The 16,353-nt window shown below is 43.2% G+C and overlaps 2 protein-coding genes across 2 annotated transcripts in view; one reads left to right on the top strand and one right to left on the bottom strand.

Moving 5' to 3' along the window:
• Window positions 1-16,353, bottom strand: part of nphs1 (NPHS1 adhesion molecule, nephrin) — a 115,974-nt gene that overhangs the window by 12,817 nt on the left and 86,804 nt on the right. Inside the window, exons 4-16 of the mRNA XM_074683256.1 lie at window positions 14,667-14,789; window positions 13,854-13,935; window positions 10,140-10,243; window positions 8,213-8,334; window positions 7,849-8,020; window positions 6,466-6,623; window positions 5,396-5,537; window positions 4,946-5,070; window positions 4,674-4,842; window positions 4,153-4,282; window positions 3,826-3,998; window positions 2,971-3,111; window positions 2,260-2,400 (exon numbers count right to left, since the gene is read on the bottom strand). Of these exons, the coding sequence (XP_074539357.1) occupies window positions 2,260-2,400; window positions 2,971-3,111; window positions 3,826-3,998; window positions 4,153-4,282; window positions 4,674-4,842; window positions 4,946-5,070; window positions 5,396-5,537; window positions 6,466-6,623; window positions 7,849-8,020; window positions 8,213-8,334; window positions 10,140-10,243; window positions 13,854-13,935; window positions 14,667-14,789 (1,782 nt within the window). The remainder of the gene's footprint in view (window positions 1-2,259; window positions 2,401-2,970; window positions 3,112-3,825; window positions 3,999-4,152; window positions 4,283-4,673; window positions 4,843-4,945; window positions 5,071-5,395; window positions 5,538-6,465; window positions 6,624-7,848; window positions 8,021-8,212; window positions 8,335-10,139; window positions 10,244-13,853; window positions 13,936-14,666; window positions 14,790-16,353) is intronic.
• Window positions 11,151-16,353, top strand: part of kirrel3l (kirre like nephrin family adhesion molecule 3, like) — a 135,532-nt gene continuing 130,329 nt past the window's right edge. Inside the window, exon 1 of the mRNA XM_074683319.1 lies at window positions 11,151-11,315. The gene's annotated coding sequence lies outside the window, so the exon portion shown is untranslated. The remainder of the gene's footprint in view (window positions 11,316-16,353) is intronic.

Below are 16,353 nucleotides of genomic sequence, written 5' to 3'. Positions count from 1 at the left end.
TTGACTTCTTTGCATGTTTGTGGATTACAGATGCTTCTGAGCGTTGGTCATATGACCCAAAAGGCACCCGCATCCTCATATGAACTATCACAGGCTGACCAACCCTTCTTCACTTGATAACATCGTCTCTCCCTCCAGACTACACCGCTCCTTTCCGGTCTTTATCAGCCTCTTTCTTGCAGGCTTTTTATTCTTCCCGTGGGTGCCATGCACTCTCAACAATAAGGCCATTAGTGCCTACTTGTCTAAACCTATGTTCACACTTGAAGAACAGTGGTGGGAGACACTTCAGAGACTCAGACCTCTGGTGTTTGGTGGGATACACCCATGATGGCCCACTAACCAAGACCGACATTGTTAAGTGGGCTACACTGCCACCCATAAAAGCTACTACAATACTGCATACATTATAAATACCTACAACTGTCAAGCTCAGTCAGATCAGGACGACAGAATCCATTAGGCATGTACCATGGGCTTTGGAGGAACGGGCAGACCTACATTTTCAACACTTCCATTATTAAATCATCAGTATCAGGGCAGCAGGCCTGGAGCTCCAGGCTGGGCCTGGGGCAGCTGTGAGGGTGCGTGGCCTTGTATGGAGGCCTAATGAATGAGGCATGTCTGCTGTGCAGGAGCTGAAAGTCAATGCTGGTGTTTGGGTGTGTCAGTGTGTGGATGCAGCCATCGTTCTGACTCAACACACGTTTTTAAAGAAACATGCTGTTAGCAGCGCACGGATTCAAGAATGATTCACTGAACGAGAATTTCCTCTTCATGCAAAAAATAAATCTGCACTTTACAGTGAGGGGAAGGTCATTTAAAGAGGAGGTATTAGGGTTTCCCCAATTTAAACATGGATAAAAAGTAATGATGTATGATGTCAGTACTTAATCTATACAGATTTTTGAACTGTTTCATATTCATATGTCTTTGAGGTTGGGCCTCAAAGACCTCAATCTGCCACAGCCATGCCAGTAACAGGCCCCGAGAGGGCTGGCCAATCAGAGAGATGGGGGTTTTGTGGAAAAGGGAGCCTTAAATGAAGTGCTTCAGACAGAGGCTTAAATAGCATTTTCTTTCAGGAAACTATTTTTTTTGGCTGTAAATCATGAAAAGTTACATTGCTAACCTCTCTTTAATAGATATACAAGTAGCTGATAGGGCCATGAGGGCTGTTGGTATACTAACAAACATGTTGCTTGTCTCTTGTCTGTTTCTTTTTTTTTCTTGTCCATTTGGCCTCATGTAAGTACTTTAGAGTTCTTTAATTAATCAGTATTATTAATGCAAAATTACCTTCCTCAGGTAAGGAAAACATTTAAAAAAAAACCCATGTGAAACAGGGACCAGTTAAATCTACTTTAAAGGTAGAGCCTGTAGGATTTTCCGAAAAAATTAAATGCCAACTTTTATAATAATAATCCTGCCTGTGTGTCTGTGTCTGCCTCAAACCCTCTCCTCTGCCAGTTTGTTGATGTTTTGGTTACAATAGTAGACATAGCACAGAGCAGGAAAGACACGACCAAAGTGAAACAAATAGCTTGGCTCGACTTTTACTTGCTTTCGGGTGCTTGGAGCGCAGCATGAGACGAAGAGTGACACGAGTTGGCTTTCTACTGAGCAGGTATGTGTCAAATAACCCAGTGATTAGCTTGTGCTAATGTTCTAGGTCAGATGCACGGCTCTTGAGTCTCTCCCACGTAGAAACGCTATGCTTCAGGTGGTGGCTGGGCTAGTGAGTGTGATAACGTAGTCACAGTCAGAGTCAGTGGGTGTTGGCTGTGGGTGTGAGCTGCCACTGGTGCTGAGCCAAGGAGGAGAAGCCCAGTTTGATTGTTGTGTTTACTAAGATGTAGTGAAAATTTCTACAGACCCTACCTTTAATTTATGAGACATGTTTATGGCACATGTATTAGATTGTCTTCCAGGAGTATCAAATTGGTAAAGATTACTTTGCTTCAACAGAGATTTAACTTTTAGCTTTAAAATAAAGCTGAATGATCAAAGCGCAATATTGAGATCATAAGGGGCTGAATTTGGGTCATGTGGTACCAGCTAAATACAAGTAGAGATGGTCTACTGTACATGTATTCATTTGTTACTTTTTATAAAATATATGATTTACTTTTTTATGATTACAGAAAACAAATCTTTCCAACAAGCAACACATCAACTTAAAGCAGATTTCTTCTGCAAGTGCTTAAAAGCTCAACATGCACATGTATACTGGTCTGTGCTCTGTGTGCAGGTTCTTACAGTGGACATCCAGCATGATGGAGATTTGGTTGACACCTTCTTCGTTTGAACACTTGACAGTGTAAACTCCAGCATCCTTCCTTGTCACATTCTTGATCTCAAGGGAGTTGTCGTCTGACCAGTCGTAGCCCAGATCCCCCTCTGTGTAAGAAACATAGAAACACACACACCCACGCACACGCATATACACATGCAAACCCATGGTAAATTAAGTATGCATTACACGCTCATCAACCACATGTCCTCTGGCCACAGGTCTCTAAGTGACATCTAATCCTGCATTATTGATTGGCCTGGCTGGATTCCCACATCAAGCCAACAATAGGCTGTGTGAGCGACGCCTCCTGTGCCACAGCACTCAAAATGTAATAGGTGGGTTTCAACATTAAGTATACAGTCGTTTAATGGTGGGGGCTGCGCGTGATGGAGCTAACAGAGTTTACAGAAAGAGAGTGGGTGCAGCAGGGCCCTGATGACACGGGCCTGGAGGAGAAGCCAGCTTTAGAAGCGTTGTGTTGTATTCAGAGAGACAGCAATCCTCATTTAGACTGCATACATTAGAGCCATAATGAGAATCACATTTGGCAGGGTCCCATGCCGGCTAACCTGCCATGTTTTATTCAGACCCTGAATGGCAGAGCTGAGTGCTTACTTGCTGGCTCAGCTCAACTAGGACCTGGTTTATAGAGCCATCACATCACCCTGCATCACCTTTGACCAGCTTCTCCCTGCGGTGCAGCCAAATGCAGGAGACCTCCTCGGGGTTAGCTGAGACCAGCAGTGGGATGGTTGCCACATCGTCTTCCACCACCTGGACCAGTGTTGGCTGCTCTGAGCTGAACTCTGGTGGGTCTAACACACAAAGAGCACATGAATACTGCTGCAGTCAGTTGGGAAAACACCAAAAAACATGGGCAGAGGCACAAATACAAACCCAGGCACACAGAATGTCAAGAACCAAAGAGGGAGAACACAAAGACACAAAACATGTTGAGCATGAAAGCTGTAACAGACACTAATGAGAGTGAAACCAGTAGCAAGTCGACATCCCACCAATAACTCCAAATCCAACCAACTTCACATACTTCAACAACGGGGGTGTGAGGAAGCGCGGGAGGGAGAGGGACAGGCATTAAAACGACGAGTGACAGTACTGTTGTCCAACTGCAGCTCCACACAAACACACAGTGACATTCCTTCATGCTCATACACAGCACCGAGCTTTGAAGCATGGGCTGGCTGCTGCCTGTGAAATGGCATCAAAGACAAACATGGCCATGCAGCAAAGCAAATGCACAATTAGGACACACTGCCGCAGAGCTCAACAGACCCACAAATCACAACAAAGGTTTCCAGTAAACAGAACACACGCACGCATACACATTCAATGTACTGACATCCCTGAGCAATAAGTACAGCAGTAAAGCGGTACAAATCTGCACCATCATAGATCATCATTATGCATTGTTTAAGATTTATGCAAACCGCATCTCTTTGTCAGTCTCCAGGATCAAAGAAAACAAGCAAAGCTAGAAAGACTTTAAAAACTATTCCAGCTGAACTTACAAAGCACATCAAGCTTGAAGAATGTGTTAGCACCCTCTGCTAGCACGGAGCTGTAGGCCTGGCAAATGATCCTCTGGTTGTGATGCTTTGAAGTCAGATTGAGGGAGAGAAAACTACGCACTGACACGCCACCAAATTGAGCTTTACTGGGTGGCTGCTCCTCACCCTTGAAGCTGGGACACAAAGACATGCAAAAAGACCCAGTGAATCGTTGAGTTCAAGTTGACAAAATAATCATGCATGTTATGACTTTTAACAGAATCAACATCAATAGTTGTGACCGATTTTGAAGAAAAGGCAACTTTGAAAATCTATGAGGTGCCAAACCTGAGTGCACCCAAGCTCCAGGAGATGCTGGCTTTTGGGTTACTGCTCCCAGACTGACACTCCAAAGTCAGCGTCTGACCGCTGCGTATCTTCTTTTGTTTGGTTGTTATCTTGACACTTATTGCTGGAACTGGAGGAGAATGGTGCAAATGAGAAACTAATCTTAACCAGCTGACAAAAATGAAAAGAAAGAGAATAGAATGATGTCACTAAGACTTCTTGTATTAAATCTGATGCTAGTTTGCATGTACATATTTTGCACACATTACATTCATTCAAAATTTTATCTGCACTTTTGCCTGCTGCTAATTGCCTTTATTTTGGGACTCTTGTATATTTTCATATACTGTAATTGTATTTTATTTATATCATCTTTGGCTATTTTTAACATTTTATTGTTGGCATTCAGGGAAACATGTTCTTTTCCTGTGCACATTTCATTTAACACTTTGCATCTTTAACCTAAGCTGAGTTCGACTGATATAAAATTAAAGCTGTGTTTTGGTGTCAGTCCAACTCACAGTGAACCATGAGCTTAGTTTGGGCAGAGATGGACTTCTTTGCTTCATTTCTGGCATCACAGTGGTAGGTAGCCATGTTGTCACTAGGGCTCAGAACCTGGAACAGTTCTCGACCGACGCCTCGATCAAAAGACGTCTGCTTCAACGCATTAGACACAACCTTTCCATTCTGAAACATGAAGGAAGATTATATCACAAAGAGGTGAGTTCTCTGGTCATACAGTATGACACGTGTACATATAGGTAAACAAACACACACAGCACACACTAACCTTGAACCAGGTCAGGGTCCCAGTTGGATTTCCCCCGGTGGAGAAGCATGTGAGACGGACTGTGGTCCCTGAACGAAGAGGGACATCTGAAGGAGGAGCGTCAAGCCATATCTTCTGAGGAGGGTCTGTTAAAAATACAGTGTTTGGTTTTTTTTTTTTTTACTGTTAGAGTTAACTTTAAATGGTATTCAGGTGTTGCAGAACAGTTCTTTGGATTTTTTTAGCATGAATCACTAGACTGAAGTAAATAAAGATTAATAATGAAACTTGTATCAGTTTGAAAGGAAAAAGTAACATGAATAAGTCAGAGCACGCCTTGAAAAGGTCGAGAGCTTTTTTCACATTTTGCATTTCTCACCATATGGTATCATAACTCCATCTGACTCTAGCTGAATAGTAGTGGCTGAGGTTTATAAATGGCTTGTAAAAACCAGATTTAAGCTAACTCACAGTAGACACTGACTTGGGTGACCTGGGTCTTGGAGAAGTGAGTGCCCTTGTTGAAAGCCTCACAGGTAAGTTGAAGCCCATCCTCCTCCCTGGAGACCTGGTGGGTCATGTTGGACATGGTTGTCATCCCACCATGGTCTCCCTGCAGACCAAAAGCGCACATGACAGTTCAGTTTGGGGACAGACGGTTGCGGTCAAAGAAACAGACAGAGTGAGAGAGAAAACCACCCTGAGCTGGGTGGTCTTGATGAATACAGATGGCAAATTAGCTGCTGTAACAACTGATGTTGTTCATGGTCTGTGATAAATAAGCATATTCATTTGACTCTCTGTTATAAATTGAACAAAGCGTCATTTTGCACCTGCCTGATAGTGGCCATGCCTATGCAGCACATCTGGTTATTAAAGCCATTATTGTGGTGATTACTGTAAAAGCCACAGTCAGAAAGACTAACAAAGACACTGGACAGGAGCATCAGTCTTCATTAACCTCACACTGTTTACGATGCATTGAAGCTTACACCCAGCATGCCGAGTGCCTCGTGTAAGATCAAATGAAAATGCTGCTGCCAGATGAATAAAGAGCTTGTTTAATAACGCTCATCCTCTGTGTCAGCTTTTATTCACTTTGATCTTATTAACATACACAAAAGAGGAGAAGAGCAGCAGAATACTCTTTTTGGAATCAGCTGCTGATTCATTTGTAAAGCAGCAGCAGCAGCAGCAACAGACCTATTCAGAGGCTGCTCATGGTCATACCATTTCTTTCATCTCTCAAGGTTCACATGAGGTCACATTTCAAGCTGACGATTCTTTTAATTTGATGGGAAGCATTTTGAAAGTTTTGTTGCTTCCTTAAAGGCAAGCTTGACTTAAGGGCAAAGCTTTTGCACTTAATCTTTAACGCTAATTTCTTGGTTTCATAAACACAGAAAGAGAAAACCTGAAACGTAGTCATCCTGAGCCGACCAGTGTGATCTCCACCATCTCTTGACGCCGCCATTATTTCATCTACTTGCTTGAACAGATAGATTTCTGCTTCATTTTGCAGTATTAACATTTAGTCTCACCTCTTCCACTGTGACACTTGTAGTATTGAGCTCTTTGTAGCCCAGCCACCAGCGAATCTGCACAGGGGGATTACTCGAGGATGTGAAGCAGCTCATACTCAAGACCTGCCCCTCGATGGCTGTGGACGACCCCAACAGTGTCACCTCTTCAGGCTCGACTGATGTATCCATACCCACGGAGAGGCACACAAAAGAAAAGTCAGGGAAAATATCACCCCATGAATAGTACATTCAACAGCTACTTATTCTGATCAGTAGCAATGTAACTATTTTAAGATGTGAAACACAAAGGGTGTGACAGAAAAATCACTTTGAGTGGCAACTTGTTTTCTCAGGAGGTTTTAAGTGTAGTTTCTAAAGTCTGCTCCGTGTTAACCAAGAGGGGAGACAGGGTACAATAGCTGCGGGCAAAGTGGTGCAGCTGCACAAAGCCTTCAGGGGGATACGAAGGCTGGGGACCAGGCTGGCAGACATGAGGAAGGTGGGGTCATGTATGTAAATGTTATGTGTTATTGTGTCTGTCCCACATGAGACACAGGAGGGGAAGCATTCATGCGTGCCACACAGAAAGACTGCTGATATGAGCCATAAGGTAAAAAGGGCTTATTCATAATACTCTGTTGAGACATATTCTGTGCCCTCAAGCCTCTACCAACGCCTAGAGCGCAGTCAGGCAGTCAGCAGCTCCATTTCAACATCCCTGAATGGATGACTGGGAGGCACAACACCAGGGCCTGTTTGGGGGATTTGGCATGAAAAGGAGGGCACTGGAGTAACTTCAGCCACCTTTACATTACATTAACAAAACATTCTGCAAGAACCTGTCCTCATTTTGGAAAATTAACATAAATAAAATAGGTGTGCCCATCCTGCAGCATGCAAGCTCTGGCTTACATTGCCTGGCTCTGTAGTGGAAATCAGGCTATTGTTAGACTCAACGCACCACAGCTGCTGAATATTAATTCAGTATTTGTTTTATTGTTGCTGAAACAAACACTTTAAATTCAGAAAGAAGAGTATAATCTATTAACCATGGGCGATACAGTCACATAAAGTGGAGGCTTCACTGCCTCGGGATTGTGCACTGAAGCAATTCCCCTGAATTAGTGTGGAAGCTATGAAAGAGCATGCAGTGAGTTTAATCTGGAGGCGGTCGGGAATATGGGCCGCAGCCATAATAACCATTAGTTTCATTAATGATGTTAGCTTTGGAAAATATGCTGGGACAGCAAAAGAATTGGTTTTGGAGGTAAGACTCTTATTATACTACTCCGCCTCATGTCCATATCCATATTAATCCAGTCCTGCCAGACCTGCCAGAGTTTGAGAGGGTGTGTGTGTGTGTGTTTTTCACTGTTGTATTAAGCTTTATTTTCCACTCACAGAGCACAGTAATTCTGCGGCTGATGGACAGGGGCGACCGGGACACCAGATTGACGCTCTCACAGCACAAGACTGCCTGGTTATGCACTGAGCTGATTCTCAGGTTCAGGACACTCGTGGACTTTCTTGCAACAACGTCTTCCTCCCAAGTTGTGGACAGGACATCTCCATTCTGACAGACACATGAACTTAGTTTTAATAAAAAGAAAACATCACAGAAATGCCTGCATGGTCCCATATGGCGCAGGCAATGAAGTTTTGAACAGTGGGATACTTACACTGCAAGTTCTCAAACTAAGATAGCTTTTTTCAGGGTGACGGTGTGTTACAAAGCCTCCTTAACAGATGGTGCAGAAGATTTTACCTTGGTCCAGTGGAGAGTGGCTAGGGGGTTTCCACCATGTGACACACACTCCAGTGTTAGCATTCTCCCCGCTTGGACTTCCTCTCCCAACAGACCTACAATGGCTGGAGGCTGAGGTGGGACTGCCGGGAAATAAGAGACAAATATAAAAACGGACTTTGACAAAGGAGAATGTCACAGGAGGGAAATAGAAGGCTGAGCAGAAAATTGTGAGGGAAGAAAAGGGATGTAGTCACTCAAAGAAACAGGGGAGAAGGCATGACCATTAACAGGATAACTAAAAAAAAAGAAGCAGCCCTGCGATGAAAACACTCTGGGCAATTGAGAGGGGAGCGTCTCTATTTGTTCTGATGGGGCCGATAAATTGGGCACACTCAACACGACTGTGGGATAAGAGGTCCAGATCTGATGAAAGCATTAAGCATTAAGGGAGCACTGAGCTGGATGCAGTTCATAAAGCAAAATAACAGATGTTCAAACAGTAATAAGGAAGCTTGAAATATGAATAAATTAGAGCCTCCTTGCATAAAATACTTGGAGTAAATAGAGGAGGACGGGCTTTTGTTATTGCTGCAATCAGTTTCAGAGAGCAGACTGCAGACCCTGGGCCACTGTGACAAATTGCCACCTTGCTAACAATCTAGCTGGCTGAAAATGGCCACCGCACTGGCTTTGATGGGTCGGCATGCTGAGTAAGACTGCACTGGTGGTCTGGAGTTCTGCAACATTAGCACTTAGCACAGAGCCCATGTTGTTTAATACAGAGCGGAGAGCTAGAGAGGAAATGAGAGGAGTGCTCACGGTTATTGGTGTTCCTAAAACAGCAGCAACAGAGGAGTATAGATAGAGACAACATTAGGGTGTCTAGTCAGCCTGTGGATAATACGGCAGTTGATCTGGAGGGAGCGCTCACTGTTAAATGTGTCAGCAGCCCTGCTCCACTTTAATCAACAGCATGATTTAAGCCTGGGAGGAGCAGGTGGGTAGACTCTCAGGCCGAAACAATCAATTACAAGGGCTGATCAACAGTGTAGAAAATACTAAACCTACTGTATTTAACAGTGGCTGTGGTGTCGCACTGTTTGTGCATTCAAGAACAAAGGCTTTCACTGTAGCCTTGCTGAAATAAGAGAAAAGAGAAACCCCAAATGCAAAAAGAAACAGAAGCAGTAAGTGTGTCAACTCACCTTTGTGTGCCGTAGAAATAATATTATTATATAATGTCATGTGGTTTGTGATAACAACATGAAAGAAACAGAAACTGCCTCCCCTTCTGCCTCAGTGGATTCTAAATTTAATTTGAGCTGATGAGCACAAAAGTTGCTCCTTTTAGTTTTGTAGGATTCATCATTATTATCTGTGGTGGCCTTAGCTTCCTATGTAAGTTATTATAATGCTGCTAAAAAATTCAGCACTTGAAGCCTTGCTGATGATGATAATCCATCTCTGTTGGTGCAATAAAGGGTATGTTTTCTTTAACATTGTGAAAATAAGACTTAGGGGTGCAAATTATTTTAAGATTACAGAGGGAAACTATGAATCTGAGCAAACTAATTCAAATTTAATTGAGAGTTGGTGCATTATTTTATTATCCACCCACAGCTGCAGATGCTGTTATGGGGCTCTACAGTAAGAAAACAGCGTCCTTCTTTATTCATATCAATCTCAGCCCACCAGGGTCAGCCTTGTGAACTTGAGGCAGTCACACTTGTGTTGTCTTCAAGTAGGTGTGAGTTTGCCTTCAGGTTGAATGTTTCTCCTTGGACTGTTAACACAGACTGAGTGCACAAGGCCGGATACCCTTGGGCCTCCCCAAGGTTTGGTTCCTGTGTGGTCCTGAGTGTTTGTACGCAAAGGTGTTTTTCTTCTCCTTTTTTCAACAGCTGGAGTGTTAACTGTCAATTGAGAAACAGGCTGAGACACTCACAGTACACGCTCATGGTCACTGTGGTCTCCACGGGCCGGAAAAGGGCGGGGTTCTTGGCGTGACATGCCAGCTGCCTCCCGTTGTCAGAGCTCAGAGCGATGACCCTTCAGGAGGAAACAGGACAGACAGAAGAAACGAGAAGGAGGGAAGACAGGAGTCATACAGAGTGCTACAGCTCAAAGTATCTCATTATGTCTGGATAGTTAGATATTCAGATTCTTCTTACTGATTGTTAAAATACAAATGTGCTCTAAATTTTATCAACAACACCTTAAATCCTGCTGTCAAATCTTGTGAGGAGAGTTAACTTGATTTTAAATACATCAAAATGAGTACTGATGTCCCTATAGGAGCTACAAAAGTAAATACCAGCAAAACCCGACCATGGGCATCTTTGTCACAAAGATATTTTCAGTGCTGAATACAACACTTGTATGAATAGAACAAAGAAATAAGATGTACCACACACAGATAGCCAAAGCTGACGCAAATTAAAGTTCCTCCCATTTAATTTCTATGTACTCATAAGGGAACCATGTACAGTACTCAACATTGGTGTTGGCACTGATGCATTGTACCAGCTTTAGCTTCAGGTTATTTTCTACATTTGAAGCCCTTTGGTAGGTCACAATTCAATCATCAGATTGTTGTAACATGTAAAGACACATTTGAAAACACACCAAGCAACAACGACTAATTCAGTAAAAGCAAGTGAAACCTCTCACATATGCCAAGTATGGCATATAAGAGTCTGCCGGACTTTCCATGAAAAAAGTCAACTTTTACAGGAATAATCCTGCTCAATTCTCACTTCTAGGCCTCTATATGTGTGTATGTTAAAGTTCATGCCTGTCTCAACCCTCTCTTCCGTCTGTATACTGATGTTTTGGTTGTATCGGGCCGTTTCTGGGCGAACGGTAGGTGTGGTTACGTCAGCCAATCACAGAACGCCCAGTGCGCAAGTGACTTTGAGCGTTGGTTAGCCAGAGGGAACGCTGTCCTTAGCGGCTATGATAGTGGACGTAGCATGGAGCTAGACACGTACAACCAACGTGAAACGAAACGCAACACAGATAACGCTTTTAACTAAAGGAGGGTGAAGCTTGGCTCGACTGTCACTTACTTTCTAGCACTTGGAGAGCAGCTTGGGAAGAAGATCGACTTTCTGCTAACAAGGTAGGTGTCAGAAAACCCAGTGATTAGCTTGTGCTAACATGCCGAGGCAGGTGCATGGTGCTCGAGTGTCTCCCATGAAGAAACGCGATGCTGCAGGTGGTTGCTGTGCTAGTGGGTGTGTTCACTTGGTCACGGTCAGAGGCAGTGGGTGTGTGTAGGCTTTGGCACTGAGCCAACTTCTTTGTTGACTCTGAACCATTTGGCTAACAGCTCTAGCTAAGCTAACTTGGTGCTGCTAGCGACCAACGACTTACACCAGCCATGATTTCTAGCCAGTTGAGGGAAGTTGGTTAGTTATGTGCTAGCAGGTAGATTTAAAGAAGACTTTTTACTCACACTCTGGTCTTTGGTGATTGTGTATCTTGGACTGCTTGAGTTTTTCCTTTTGAAAAAAAGTAAGTCGGCTCTTTGTGGTGAAACTGCTATTAGCTCATTGATGTTCATCCCAGTACAAAGATTTGTCTTTTTAAAGGTAGAGGAACTGGACACGAGATTTTAATAGTAGCTCTCAGATGAATCAAAGAATTCTAAGTTCAAACTGAAGTTGCCAGTGACATGTTGTTTTGCTGAAGTGGCAAACTTTGTTTCTTGTAGATTACTTACCTATAGAGGAATTATTTGTTTATCAAGAACGGCGGATGTGCGCGCAATCTAGGTGCAGAAGCATTGCGGAGAATAATGGTTTGTCAACCGATGTGGCGGAGTTAACCACCAAAAAACACATTTTTTTTTCTTAAACTTAATGTCATCACTTTGACTGAAGACAAAATGCTGTCAGGTTTGTGAAATAGCCGTGAGCGGACAGAAGAAATCAGCAAGTGGACAGATATTAGGTGGACAGATGTTTTTAGCAGAGAAACCTAGCGTGTACTCAGAGAGGAAACACAACTCTCACTCGATGCTCATGACTGCATTATCCTTGGACACTTATCAGACTGTGGCATACCAGGATGTAAACATCATTTCATAATATTCCCTAATTTTACTTTGGTCATAAAATCTGTTTCTGTTAATCAAAATTTAAAGGTCACACTCATTATTTACTGTCCATATTGAGTCCACGTTTGGTCAGAACCTCAGCCCTAAACCAACCTTTTCATTAAATAACCAAAGTCAGATCTTTATTTGAGTATCAGCAGTTATTATTGTTTGTTTGCAGTCAAAACTCGCTAACTGAGGTTGGATAAAGAATACACATTTAATTACACACACGCATACGTCGCTGGTGTTTCAGTGTAAAGTGTGACCCTGTTAACTGGTGACTCTCGGCTGTTAATCACGGCTGCCGCCGGCTGAAAGTCACCAGTGAGCATGGTCACTATTAACGCCGAAACACCAGTTGTGCTGTAACGGTCGAAACTTGACAGAAGTTGCCTCTAATGCGTAGTATTGTTTTTGACAGCTGTCCACGGAACAACCGTACATTTTGATGCTTCTAACAGGTTGAATATAGTGTCACAAACCGCTAACTCGTCTGAATGAATAGAGCTAAATTCTGCTTCTGCGGTCGAGATGCGTGCGCATCTTTATGATGACGTAGACTGATAATCCCTCCATAGATATCGCAACTCCACTGAACAAGATGAAACATCTTATATCTTTTGCTCATCCTTTTCTGTCTCTCTGTTTTACAATTGAATGAGACAAATCTATGCTTCACTTTTTTTCCTGGCTCACCTACCATGTACTGAGATACTTTGCCTGGGATAATGTAAACAAAGACTCAGTTAGTCAGCACACAGTGGCTGGCACTACAAAAGTTTTGGTTTTTGTAGGTCACAGAGAGTCACAAGTATGTAAATGAAGCTGTATCATGTGGTAAAATGAAAAAAAAAAACCCTTACAGAAGGTTTAATGTCTTACCAATCAGACTTGTAAAGTACTTAACTCAATGTACTAATTTGCCTTCCCTCATTGTGTCTAACCACTTGTTGGATCCATAAGGCAATTATTCAGAAAAGCACTTTGTAATGTTCAGAGAAAGATCCACCAGTGTCTGCAAGTAGTAAATTTATTCCGAGCCTTTCAGTTTGTCTTCTGTATCAAATTACAGTACAATGTCAACCGTAACAATCACACACGGCCCACTGCTGTGTACGCTCAGTGTGAATATGAGGACGAAACATCAATATTGCTTAAGACCTTGGCTGCTCTGCAATAGAGCTGAACAATGTTGCAGCTCCTCAGTACCAATGTTATCTCAGGATATGACAAGGGGTTATTATCTTTGACACAGTGGAGACAAGCAGGATTAAAGTAATCTATGGCCCTGTTTAATGTATAGGCACCTGGCAAACCGGCAAGGATCCGATAGGTCTCGCTACTGGAATGTAATTTTGTGCATTTGACAGAAGCTAATTCAATCGCACAGTGCCAAGTAACAGTTCGCTGTGTGCCGAAATGCATTGTACTCACTAAGACAGAGGGAGAAAATAAGAGCGGGTTGAAAACAAGGGGAAACAAGTAACAAAGACAGACTTGAGGAGATTGAGCTGGTTGGGTGAGGAGAATGAGTCTGGCAGGCGGGCGAACACATACGTTACTTCAGCATGCGTGTTCAGGAGCTTATCCTTTGAGCCAGACACGGTGAAAGACTCTGCACCTGTCAGCTCGACTCCATCTGAAAGACACAATGGGGGGAAGGCAGACAAAAAGGGAGAATGTGGTGTGTCAATGTGTCCACGTGAAACAGAAACATCCTTATTACTCCTGTATTGATACTGGAATATAACAAATATTTGTTTGCATGTATGCGTGGTTAATACACCTGTCATAAAAGTGAACTCATATCAGTGCTAGGATCACATACCACCAAAACAAAAATCTCACCTTACTGAACACAATAAAGATGCAAATTAAAAAAAAGAGAAAATATTCTGTATCTCTCAGACCTACAGGTACAAACCTGAAAAAAAATGCACACAAGGACAAAACAATATAACATCTCTCCTTCTCTGCAGCAAAAACTCACTGTATAATAGGTGTGACTGGGAAGAAAGAGGAAAAGATGGAGAATGAGGAAATTGCAGTTTGTTTTTGTAAACAATTGGAACTTGCGATGCATTCATTGTACATGAGATTGTAAAGTAAGTGGAAATTGGAAATTCAAATGCTCTGGCTATTTCCTCCCACGTAGAGTCTGCTCATTTCAACCCTGCTGCTCCAAAACTCTGAAATAAGAAATCTCTGAACTTGCATTTAATCCTCAGTGTTCTCATGTTTTAAAATTCAAGCTTTGACCTGTAGAGATCCCAGAATGTGGGATATGAGAACATGAGTCTGTTGCTCTTTGTTCTAGCCTGTCAGACTGACCATCTCTGTCACAGTGAGTACAGTTGAAGGCTGACTCACCTTTGTAAAGTGTGATTTCAGCTTCAGGCTTTGCATCAGGGGCTACACAGGTGACAGTGTACTTTTTCCCTGCCACCCAAGGTGTTGCCATATCCACCTGAAAGTGTGGCCTTGAAGGAGGAACTGAGGAGAAAAACAACAGCTCACGTCTCAAATTAATCACATCTCATATTCATCAAACTAATTTTGGGTTAGTGGAAGCAGCCGCTATCACAGATGGATATTAGCTTATGCAATGATATGATAATAGGCGCCTGTAAGATTTGGGAGTGACTGGAACGTCACGCTGTCAGCTTTTGAGTGATTTACAACAGTGAGGTTTGATGTTCTGTTGAGTTAGAATACAAATTGTGGACAAGAAGAGAATGCAGAGATGAAATAGTGATGAAACCGATCCAGTCCTAATCTATCACAGCAAACACCAAACACTTCTCTTCTCAGATCAGCCCCAAGCTAAATATGTGCTTTCTGGACTGATCAAAGCTGTCTTCACTTCTCCACTGTTCTACTCCACAATCCTTTTATCTGACCATAAATAGGAATTCCAGAAAAAAACATAGCTTTTAACACAAGGGACTGAAAACTGTTTGGCAGTAACTGGAGAAATCTGTCACCAACTAATCATCAAAGAGATGTCTGAGCACTCTTTACGTAGACTATCGGCTCAATCACGCACACAAAAACCATAGAAACGTGATGGAGTTATTGTGCCAGCTTCAAGCAGGTGAGTGAGCCCAAAGAATCAGAAACTATGGTTACCGTTCAGCTTGTTTTTCTTTCATCAAAGATCAAGTGCAAAGGCTGCCTGAGCTCAGAGACAGAACGGGGAGCTGGAAAGAACAGGATGGATACATGTTTGAGAGAGACATGAAAGACACTGGCAGAGAAGAAAAGAGATCTGGCAAGAATGGAAAGTGAGTGTGAGACAGGCTGCAGTGGGGGGGCAGGGGCAGGAAGATAGCTGCTGCTGAATTCTGAGATAAATCCACTGCTAATGTGTGGGTAAACAGCTGGACCACAAGCAGCCAAAGCAGCCAGCCGTTCAGCTCCTCTCCATCTCTTTGGCACAAAACAAACAATCCCCAACCACTAGGAGGAGCTGTTGCTGTGTGCACAGTCGACCATTGGCTCCAGTCTCCTATTGAGACAGATGAGATGTGGCTGCAGCTTCAAACTGATTTAAAAGAAGCAATTGAATCTGTGTGGACTGTGATGGGTTACCCAGAGCACTGCAGAGGCGCGCGCTGCAATAATGAGATGCATTTGTTTGTTTTTTCCCCCACTCTTCCCTGAGAAGATGACTGGGCCATGCATCTATTGACAGCCCCTGCACTCTCAATCTACTCAGGCCTGCACGACTCACAGAGACGCACCACTTGTTGTGCTCGGGGAGCGTCTGGCAGCCTAACAAATCCTAAAATAAGAATAATGATATGTTCGCAAATGAGGCAGGCAGGTATCTAATTTTTCCCTCGCTCGCTCATGCTGGCCTGTTCCTTTTATCTCGCGTTCACTCCATCATCCCTCTCGAGCAGCCCCCCCTCTCCCCACTATCCTTCTTGACCACTGCAGTTAAACTGCAGAAGTGCGGGGGAAGGTGCGTTCCAGCTCAGACTGGGAATTACTACCTGCCATCAGCCATTCAGCCTTGTCAGGATGAACTTAGACGCACACTCGCAAACATTTG

The sequence above is a fragment of the Halichoeres trimaculatus genome, unplaced genomic scaffold (genome assembly GCF_033239565.1).
Source record: "Halichoeres trimaculatus isolate MK-OKI-2021-1 unplaced genomic scaffold, fHalTri1.1 fHalTri1_scaffold_12, whole genome shotgun sequence".
In the NCBI taxonomy this organism is placed as follows: Eukaryota; Metazoa; Chordata; class Actinopteri; order Labriformes; family Labridae; genus Halichoeres; species Halichoeres trimaculatus.
This window is presented reverse-complemented; position numbering and strand designations above follow the sequence as displayed.